Source organism: Salvelinus sp. IW2-2015, linkage group LG14, assembly GCF_002910315.2.
Source record: "Salvelinus sp. IW2-2015 linkage group LG14, ASM291031v2, whole genome shotgun sequence".
NCBI lineage: Eukaryota > Metazoa > Chordata > Actinopteri > Salmoniformes > Salmonidae > Salvelinus > Salvelinus sp. IW2-2015.
In genome coordinates this window covers 13,309,911-13,320,635 of record NC_036854.1, presented here as the reverse complement: position 1 = coordinate 13,320,635, position 10,725 = coordinate 13,309,911, and the positions used below count along the sequence as shown (strand labels likewise).

General features: G+C 39.7%; 1 protein-coding gene across 1 annotated transcript; it reads right to left on the bottom strand.

Moving 5' to 3' along the window:
• Positions 1-1,161: 1,161 nt before the first annotated feature.
• Positions 1,162-8,679, bottom strand: unc93a (unc-93 homolog A). The gene is made up of 8 exons (XM_024000491.2): positions 8,463-8,679; positions 8,158-8,339; positions 3,346-3,575; positions 3,016-3,138; positions 2,709-2,920; positions 2,445-2,580; positions 2,122-2,253; positions 1,162-2,029 (listed from the first exon to the last, which is right to left on the bottom strand). Exons 1-8 carry the CDS (start codon positions 8,550-8,552, stop codon positions 1,749-1,751), a joined length of 1,386 nt encoding a protein of 461 aa, XP_023856259.1. The 5' UTR covers positions 8,553-8,679; the 3' UTR covers positions 1,162-1,748.
• Positions 8,680-10,725: the final 2,046 nt, after the last annotated feature.

Sequence of the window (10,725 nt, the reverse complement as noted above, 5' to 3'; positions counted from 1 at the left end):
GTCAAGAGCCTATAATTTTGTAACAAGCTAGGAATGTGTAGGTGTGGACATTTTGTCACAAAGCAAAGCCACATCATACATAACATAGTATTACATATTTTTCAGTAATAGCTTTACCATCCTGGATAGAAGTTTCCAACTGTGTACACAACATTGCATCCCATCGCAGCAACAATGGTCCATTTGCAGCCCATGTATTTTATAACCAAGGGGGCAACAAACATGGAGGACAGAATGATGGAGGCAAACTGCACACTTGCTGAGGCCACACCTACTCCTTCTTCAGTGTTCAAACTGCTCTGTAACGTAGTAGTAAAAGACAAGGAACAAAGTTTATTCATACAGCTTTTATGAACAACAGTTATGGAACCCCCAGTAATAGTTATGACATTGACTGGGATAGGCCTATTTGTTTAACATATAAAGCTTTACGAAGCATTTGAAGACATTGTCTACATAAGTGAATGTCATAAACAATAACAAATTAGAGATTCCAACCATACTAATAAAATAACAGATGAGGCTCATATATTGATCTGGTTTGGGGTATATGCACGCCTCAATGTAATTCTACCAATACTTACCTGTTGATTCCGAAGGCTTACAGTTGCTGTAAACAACAGCAAGAATCCAAAGGATACAACCAGGACATTTTACATACTTTGGCCCATTTTCTCTATGGTTATGCTTGTCGATATTCAACAGTGGTTGTGAGTCAGGGGGTCAATACAGCAGTTCATGATGTGCAATCTAATATAAGCTCAGAGTAGCTACACTTTGGCCCTGAAGTACGTCAATTAGTCATTTATGAACTTAATTGTTCTGCAATACGCAACTAATTGAATCATGTCGTTGATGCAATGTTTTTATTGGTGGGTTTTGTAAAACCATTTTTAAATCAGCTCTATGCCTTAATAAAGCAATGTGGTAAGTCAGACATATGATTAAAATGAGTGCCTTGTCACAGTTTGATGTCCCAAGTGTGGCTTTTCATTGGAGTTGTATTAAGAAATACCCCTACAATGAACACAGTGATAAATACAGGAGCATGTATCACTGTAAAAAATAGCAGTAGTGAGAGATTAAAGAAGTAATTGTACATTCATTCCCTTTTGTATTTCCAGACACCATCAAAAGCAAAGCACACCATAAGTCTTTCACTGAAAGGTAAATCKGTTGTTTTTATTGAACATTTGCTTGTGGTTGAAGAAGCACAGAGCCACCCTGAGTAGCCTCATTGTAAGCCAAAAACAATTATGTAAGGGAAGTTTCATTATTCGTGATGACCCTGCTGTGCTCTACCACTCGTATTGTTGCCACAAAGACTTTGGACTACAGAACAACTGGTTATTAAATCGTTTTAACTCCATGGTAGATTCAAGTTTGTAATCTGCTTCATTAGTGACTCAGTACTGTATTCCACTCTCAGTTACAGTTTAGCATAACACGATGTAATTTGAATTCAACATAGCAGCCATGACATAAAAATAAAAATACATTTTTAAAATCTGAATTGTACAGGGATTCTGCATAAAAAGTGCAACCAGAGAAAATTAATACACATAATTCAGGGTCAAGATGTTGTGAGAATAATACATTTATAGAGATCCACAAAACCTCTCATTTTGTCACACTAGAAAAGTCTCCCATTGGGGTTGGCATATGACAGTGGCAGAATGGTGATCTCCAGATCTCTCTCACTAGGTGTCATTCCCTCACATACTGTACATAACAAATCCATGTCTTGTCTACAAGCTGGTCTGATTGAGGATGTGATGTCCCTTTGCTGAGAAGTCTGTGTCGTATATTCCCTCCTCCACTGGAAGAGTAGGATTCTTGCGTTCTTGGAACTCCACCCACAAATAGGTTACCATGGAGAGGATCAGAACTCCCAGGAGGATGTAGAGCTTGATGTCCAAACAGATGAAGGTACTGTAGGCGAAGGCTATAACGAATCCCAGGGATTCCCACATACGGTAGTTAGCGAATGCTGCCTCTTTTTGTCTGGGGAAGAGAACCCCGTACAGTGCTGCAAACAAGAACAAAACCCTTGTTACCTCAGTCCTGGACAAAATGTTTGATGTACCTAACATGTAATACATAAATGATAGCTCAACTCACAGTTGGTTTGTGTCTGCCACACAGCATCTGCCAGGCCCCAGAGGGCAGGAAACACAAAGAACACTGGCAGCTGGTCTGGGTGAGGCTTCCAGAACAACAGAGCCAGGATACAGGAAAAGTTGGTCACTGCAGCTGTAAGAGAGGTGAGTAGTGAGTGATTTTGACTTTACATATGAGTTCTGCAGATGTAGGATCTAAATTATAATCCACATGTCCTGTTGCTGCAGGATTATGTTCCTGCTGTAGCAAACTGGCAAAAAATTAAGATCCACATCTGTATACCAATGAAAAGGTTAATGTCTTTATTGGAAAGCTCTTCTTACCCACGCAAAACAGTGGGGCTCTTCCAGTGTATTCTGCCAACCTCCCAAACATAAAGGAACATAACGAATTTGCGGCTCCAAAACATATCATCGCATATCCAACATAATGGATTCCTAATGCACAGGTCACATAGTTCTGCAATGGAAACACACCAAAGGAAGGTCACACGCATTACTTTTAGTCACTCTTACGTTGATTAAGAATTCTTCCATGTTAGATTCCTAGTGGCAGAGTATGAACCATATGTCTTGTCGTCACCTCACCTTTGTGTATTCACCGGAGAGGAAACTCTGTTCAAAGCCACTGTACATGGTCAAAGGGATGAGAATGACGAGTCTCTTGTCCTTCAGGAGTGTGAATGTGGCCAGGAAGGTGCTCCAGAATGGTTCCCTGTTGTCCCTGAACTCCCGGGCCTGATCTCTGTCTATGTTATCCAGAAATACTGCCACTATGATCATGGCCAGCACACCCACTCCTGAAACACAACAGTTGCACACATTGAACATAGTCGCAGCAGAACATTTCACTAGCATCAACCTACAACACTGAGGAACAATAATAAGTTCTTACCAATATAGCAGCCGACTAGCGTCCAAACCAATTGTTGTGCTGGCTTTTTGGTCGTGGAGTTTGAATTGATATCAGCACACACACCTGCACCACAATATTGTAGAGCTTCCTCGGAGATGTTAGCTAGGAGGACATAAAGATATTATGACAGATAGTACCATAGAGGATGGTTGGGCAAGAACAAGTGTCATAAATGTAGACTACACATGATTGACTTTAGCCTACAGTTAGCCTTTAACTTAAAAATGTTACTACTTTCACAAACAAGTTGCATTTGTTCTGTGTGCGCATGTGTACGTAAGTGTGTGTATGTGTGCACTTCCTTCTTACTTATATTTGTATCTGAACCGAATATCAACGACGACATGAGGTTTCCCCATACAGCCGAAGACTGGAATATCAGGAAGAATATGCCAAAGTATTTATTGATAACATCCGCTGCCTTCTTGTTTTCTTTAGGGGCCTGCAGGTTGCCGCTGATGGTGAGAAGGGTACACTTGGCAGACCAGAGTGGAGACCCTCCCATACCCAGGATCACAGAGGTGGGGATCAGAGTATACCTGAAAGAGGACAGATTGATATGGTTAGCATCAGACACCCTGCCTACTGTTTGTAAGCTTAAATCTCTACTGACAGACCAGGAAGCATAGCAGACCAGGGTAGGATTCATACAATGTGTGTAAACAACTTTGCCAATGGACACTACTCTCATATGATTTGTTTCATTAACTCACATTAGAGTAATAATCCCAACTCTACTTGGTAATAACAAGTTAATACACACAGTCACATTCACCCTCACTCACACACTCATTACTGACGCCACACACTTATACCCACATGCACACACGCCCTCACTCCTACGCTGCGTCTAAAATCGATATATTACGACCATTATGCTGCTGTTCATTGATTATTCATTGTCATTACTCATTACCATTAGTATCTATCTATTTATCCTGCTACTGGTCACTATTACTCCTGTTTACCATTAGTATACTACCATAAGTATATTATATACTGAACAAAAATATAAATGCAACATGTAAAGTGTTAGTCCTATGTTTAATGAGCTAAAATAAGAGATTCCATATGAAATTCATAGATTAGGGCCTCATTTATTTATTTCAATTGACTGATTTGCTTATATGAACTGTAACTCAGTAAAATCATTGAAAATGTTGCATGTTGCTTTTAAGTTTTTGCTCAGTACTAAGAGAAAATTGAAAAACAGCTTCTATCTTAAGGCCATCAGACTGTTAAATAGCTATCACTAACCGGCCTCCACCCATTACCCTGCCCATAACATAGTCAATGTCACTAGCCAGCTACCACCCAGATACTCATCCCTGCATTTTAGAGGCTGCTGCCCTATGTACATACAGTTGAAGTCGGAAGTTTACATACACTTAGGTTGGAGTCATTAAAAATTGTTTTTAAACCACTCCACAAATTTCTTGTTAGCAAACTATAGTTCTGGCAAGTCGGGTAGGACATCTACTTTGTGCATGACACAAGTAATTTTTCCAACAATTGTTTACAGACAGATTATTTCACATATAATTCACTGTATCACAATTCCAGTGGGTCAGCAGTTTACATACACTAAGTTGACTGTGCCTTTAAACAGCTTGTAAAATTCCAGAAAATTATGTCATGGCTTTAGAAGCTTCTGATAAGCTAATTGACATCATTTGAGTCAATTGGAGGTGTACCTGTGGATGTATTTCAAGGCCTACCTTCAAACTCAGTGCCTCTTTGCTTGGCATCATGGGAAAATCAAAAGAAATCAGCCAAGAACTCAGAAATAAAATTGTAGACCTCCACAAGTCTGGTTCATCCTTGGGAGCAATTTCCAAATGCCTGAAGGTACCACGTTCATCTGTACAAATAATAGTACGCAAGTATAAACACCATGGGACCACGCAGCCGGCATACCTCTCAGGAGGGAGACGCGTTCTGTCTCCTAGAGATGAACGTACTTTTGTGTGAAAAGTGCAAATCAATCCCAGAACAACAGCAAAGGACCTTGTGAAGATGCTGGAGGAAACCGGTAAAAAGTATCTATATCCACAGTAAAACGAGGCCTAAATCGACATAACCTGAAAGGCCGCTCAGCAAGGAAGAAGCCACTGCTCCAAAACTGCCATAAAAAAAGCCAGACTACATTTTGCAACTGCACATGGGGACAAAGATCGTACTTTTTGGAGAAATGTCCTCTGGTCTGATGAAACAAAAATAGTTCTGTTTGGCCATAATGACCATCGTTATGTTTAGAGGAAAAAGGGGGAGGCTTGCAAGCCAAAGAACACCATCCCAACCGTGAAGCACGGGGGTGGCAGCATCATGTTGTGGGGTTGCTTTGCTGCAGGAGGGACTGGTGCACTTCACAAAATAGATGGCATCATGAGGTTGGAAAATTATGTGGATATATATTGAGCTAACATCTCAAGACATCAGTCAGGAAGTTAAAGTTTGGTCGCAAATGGGTCTTCCAAATGGACAATGACCCCAAACATACTTCCAAAGTTGTGGCAAAATGACTTAAGGACAACAAAGTCAAGGTATTGGAGTAGCCATCACAAAGCCCTGACCTCAATCCCATAGAACATTTTTGGGCAGAACTGAAAAAGCGTGTGCGAGCAAGGAGGCCAACTCTGTCAGGAGGAATGGGCCAAAATTCACCCAACTTATTGTGGGAAGCTTGTGGAAGGCTACCCAAAATGTTTGACCCAAGTTAAACAATTTAAAGGCAATGCTACCAAATACTAATTGAGTATATAGAAAACTTCTGACCCACTGGGAATGTGATGAATGAAATAAAAGCTGAAATAAATCATTCTCTCTACTATTATTCTGACATTTCACATTCTTAAAATAAAGTGGTGATCCTAACTGACCTAAAACAGGGAATTTTTACGAGGATTAAATGTCAGGAATTGTGAAAAACTGAGTTTTTAAATGTATTTGGCTAAGGTGTATGTAAACTTCTGACTTCAACTGTGGAGATGGAACACTGGTCACTTTAATAATGTTTACATACTGTTCCACTTCATATYTATATACTGTATTCTAGTCAAGGCCATCCTATTTAACTATTGCTGTACATATACTATTATATCCACGTGTTCTTCAGTTATACTACATATTCTATCCACACACTGTACATAATGTCTATACAAACCATCACATATATATATGTATATATACTGTATGTACATATATATTGATACTCCGGACTAGTACTAATATTTCTATATTTCTTCATTCCATTCTTTTACTTTTAGATTTGTGTGTGTTGTCTTTTGTTAGATATTACTGCACTGTTGGAGCTAGGAACACCATCATTTCACTACACCCACAATAACATCTGCTAAGCATGTGTATGCGACTAATAACACTAGATTTGATATTCCTGCTACCAGTCACTTTTCAGCTCTGTTTACATGTACACTGAGTGTATAAAACATAAGGAACACTTTCCTAATATTGAGTTGCACCCCCTTTTGCCCTCAGAAAAGCCTCAAATCGTCAGGGCATGGACTCTACAAGGTATTGAAAGCGTTCCACAGGGATGCTGGCCCATGCTGACTCCAATACTTCCCATAGTTGTGTCAAGTTGGCTGGATGTCCTTTGGGTGGTGGACCATTCTTGATACACACAGGAAACTGTTGAGCATGAAAAACCCAGCAGCGTTGCAGTTCTTGACACACTCAAACCGGTGCAACTGGCACCTACTACCATACCCCGTTCAAAGGTACTTAAATCTTTTGTCTTGCCCATTCACCCTCTGACTGGCACACATACACAATCTTTGTCTCAATTGTCTCAAGGCTGGTTAAATAAGGATTTTTAAGTCTCCTCCCCTTCATCTACACCAGGTATTCCCAAACTGGGGTACAGGGTAACATCCAATCATATTAACTGTTACTCTCTRMCGGGAATTCCACTAACGGTCCGTAGGTAGCCAAACGTAGCTGCTGCTCTTGTTGGTATCTGTACTGATGGCGCAAAAGCCACGACAGGGAGACATAGTGGAATGTTAATGTGCGTGCAAGCAGTTGCTCCCGACGCCACTTGGGTACACTGCCACTTGGGTACACTGCCAGATTTCTGGATTGGGCTGCGCTCAAAGTATCCTGCCTTGGCAAATCGCGCTGTTAAGACACTGTTACTCTTTGCAACCACGTATTGTACCTATGTGAGAGTGGATTCTCGGCCCGCACTAGCATGAAAACTAAATACAGGCACAGACTGTGTGGAAAATGATTTAAGACTGAGACTCTCTCCAATACAACCCAACATTGCAGAGTTATGTGCATCCTTTCAAGCACAACCTTCTCATTAACCTGTGATGAGTTATTCACAATTTTCTATGAACAAATAAGGTTTTATATGTAAAATGGTTAAATAAAGAGCAAAATTATTGATTATTATTATATTATTATTTGTGCCCTGGTCCTATAAGAGCTCTTTGTCACTTCCCACGAGCCGGGTTGTGACAAAAACTCACACTCATTCTTATGTTTAATAAATGTATCGTATAGTGTGTGTATGGCAGGTTTACAATGATGGCAAAAAACAACATTTGAGAGTGCGCTGACCCTGCTGCCAGAGGGAGTACGCAGCTGAAGGTTGAATGTTTGAAGGGGTACGGGACTATAATAAGTTTGGGAACCACTGATCTACACTGATTGAAGTGGATTTAACAAGTGACATCAATAAGGAATCATAGCTTTCACCTGAATTCACCTGGTAAGTCCTAATGTTTTGTACACTCAGTGTATATCTTACTACCAGTCACTTTTTATGTATAAACGTACCCCTGCATATTGAATAAGGTACTGGCACAGTACTTGCATTCTCGTTCTTCTTCAAATTATATTGTACTTGTGTGTTTTTAATTTTATTTTCTATTTATATTATTATTAGCGTATTGTTGGGAAAGAGCTCTCAAGTAAGAATTTCACTATACTGTTTTACACCTGCTGTACCCTGTGCTAATAAACTTTTAAACGTGAAACCAACTTTACTCTTTGGGGTACTAGGGAGGTACATGCGTCAATCATGAAGAAGAAACACAGCTTGTTGAAAGCTGTAACAGTAAAGGTCTGAAGAGGATTTAGACAGTTTTGCGTTACCATCCTGGATAGAGGTTTCCAATTGAATAGGTCACATAGCAGCCCATGCCGGCAACAATAGTCCATTTGCAGCCCAGGTTTTTGATGAGAATGGGTGGCAGGAACATGGAGGACAGGATGATGGAAGCATAGATAACACTGAGAGATGTCACCCCCATCCCGTCCTCTGCATTCAGACTGCTCTGTAACACAGGAAAGAGATGGTGCCATCAATTTTCCAGAGCCAGAAATTCAAGTGTTGAATTTCATTGAAGCAATTCGATTGGACCAATCATCCAAGATCTATAGTATGTTGAGTTTCCTACCTGTAAACTCTGAAGTCCTCCGTATGCTGTGAACAGAGATAAAAATCCAATGGATACAACCAGAACATTTTTCATATTTCGGTCTATCATGTCTGAAACTTGGAAAACCTTAAGGTTTAGGCTCTAAGTATACTCCAGATTACAGCTTCACCAGATSGTTGTCAGGAATTGTCAAGGCAAGGTGTCATGCTAACCACTGCGGCTGATATAGTTAAGCCTGCTGAGTAAAGGACAAAGTTCATCCCAGTCTATAAAATGTTCGATATGTGGAGTGCTTTGATGACGAGCTCTTATCAATAGGTATTCTTATCCATCATTAACGGACAGTATGGGYCGCTTTCTTAGCTCCTCTCTATTTTCACAATTTCCTACACCACTTTWTCAGTATCAGTAGTTTAGACATGTTGGATCAGATATGGCAGACATTAGTAAAGCTAATGACCGCTGACTCTTTGTCCTAGCATATTAGCAACTGTGTTTTACAGTTGAAAATTGAACTTCAATGTTTCAATTTAAATCCCAATGTTTGGGATTGAGCCCAACTCCTGGATTTAGGGTGCCCATTATATCTTAATTATTCATTTGTCAATATGTTTTGTTTACTTTGTTCTGTTTCACTCTCAAGCATACTGATAGTTACCCAGTTTAGTTCAGCTGTGTGTGAGGAATGCATTCCACTCAGAAGAGATACCAGGGTGCAAAGGTTTACTGCCTGTTATGGGAAAGGCTTTTTATGGTACAATGACACAGACATTMAATCCTCTTCCTTATAGTTTTTATAACACTATAGCACGGAATCAAAAGTGTTCTACCAGGAACCAAAAACGGTTCTTCAAAGGGTTCTCCTATGGGGACAGCCGAATAACCCTTTTAGGTTCTAGATAGCACGTTTCTTTCCAAGAGTGTGGATTCAGCTGCGGGCCGATGGTCGGGTGGCCAGGACATAATTACATATCATTTGTAGACAGGAAATTGACAGCAAGAAGCCCAAACAGATATAATATTTGAATAAAGCATAATAATTTCAAACCTTGATTACATTTGTATACAATCACGTCTCTCTATTATGCGTGGGAATACTTGGGAACAGATTTCCAAAATTAAAATCACTTGGAGCTGATTTCCTGCTGTTTTTACAGTCTTTTATGTCCAGTCTTTTATGAGGAGGTGCAACTCAATATTAGGAAGGTGTTGCTAATGTTTGTAATACACAGGTGATTATATCTCATTAATGGACAATGGACTTTTTCTGTTTCATCTCCCCAAAGAAAATATGTTTTCCCTATCAAATTAGATTGAAGGGTGTTAACTTTATCACTAACATTGACAGAGGTATCTGTTTGGAGAAAAGACAAAATTATAAAATGTATGGCCACATTATTTATCAGGATTTGAATTTGATCAGACATTGTGAGGTTATCACTGTACTCGCTGTACTGTCTTTTGAACACATATACTTACTATTGTGATATTGTGTCATTCACATGATCGGACTTCTGCACAGTAATATTCAGCCTGAGGCTTGGGCATATCATCATGGATCCATCTTCTGTGAAATCAGCTTATCACTTTGATGATATAATCAGATTAGGTTTATCGTTTATACTGAGGAAAAACATTAGTTCGCCGCTCCACCCTACAATAAAGAGATCATTGACCTTTTGTCAGCAACAAAAGAGTGATCTAATTAAGATCCTACATCTGTACTCCTCCCATAACCCAGAGATAGCAAAATAATTCACTGGAAAGTCCTTTGAGACTCATGCACACTGAGAGAGTTCATTTTAGCCCAGTCTCATTCCAGGTTGGGGCAGTCCGACACCATAACAGGCTGTGTTGAATCTAGGTGCTTTTTTAAATACTGTAGCGGAACTCGCTATACAAACCATATTACAATTCCCACCAAATGGGTTAACCCTATTTTCGCGATGCGTAAGGTGTTTGCCTTTCACACTAACTACCTGGGTTCGCTTCACTGCCTTGCCGTTCTCTACAATATAAAATGACCACTACATTAATTAAAGTACTATTACTGTATGTATACAAGCTGGTAAAGATGACCAACAGAGGGCACTAGACATCACATTAGGCATCCCTTGAAGTCAGTTTTATATCTGAAAAATCTGCCAGATATAGATGAATGATATTGCAAAAATCATATTCAATGTTATGTTTAAAATCTAGTCTAGTTATTGCTGTATCACAATTTGATCAAAAAGATGAATGCCCATTTGCATGCCAGAATTCATAGAATGCAATTATC

Excerpts from the sequence above, each read along its gene's own strand:
- unc93a (XM_024000491.2), bottom strand. The coding sequence starts at position 8,552 with ATGATAGACCGAAATATGAAAAATGTTCTGGTTGTATCCATTGGATTT. Across the intron at positions 2,921-3,015 it reads GCTAGTCGGCTGCTATATTG|GAGTGGGTGTGCTGGCCATG; the intron begins GTAAGAACTTAT and ends GTTGTGTTTCAG. Across the intron at positions 2,254-2,444 it reads AGCCCCACTGTTTTGCGTGG|CTGCAGTGACCAACTTTTCC; the intron begins GTAAGAAGAGCT and ends CCTCTCTTACAG.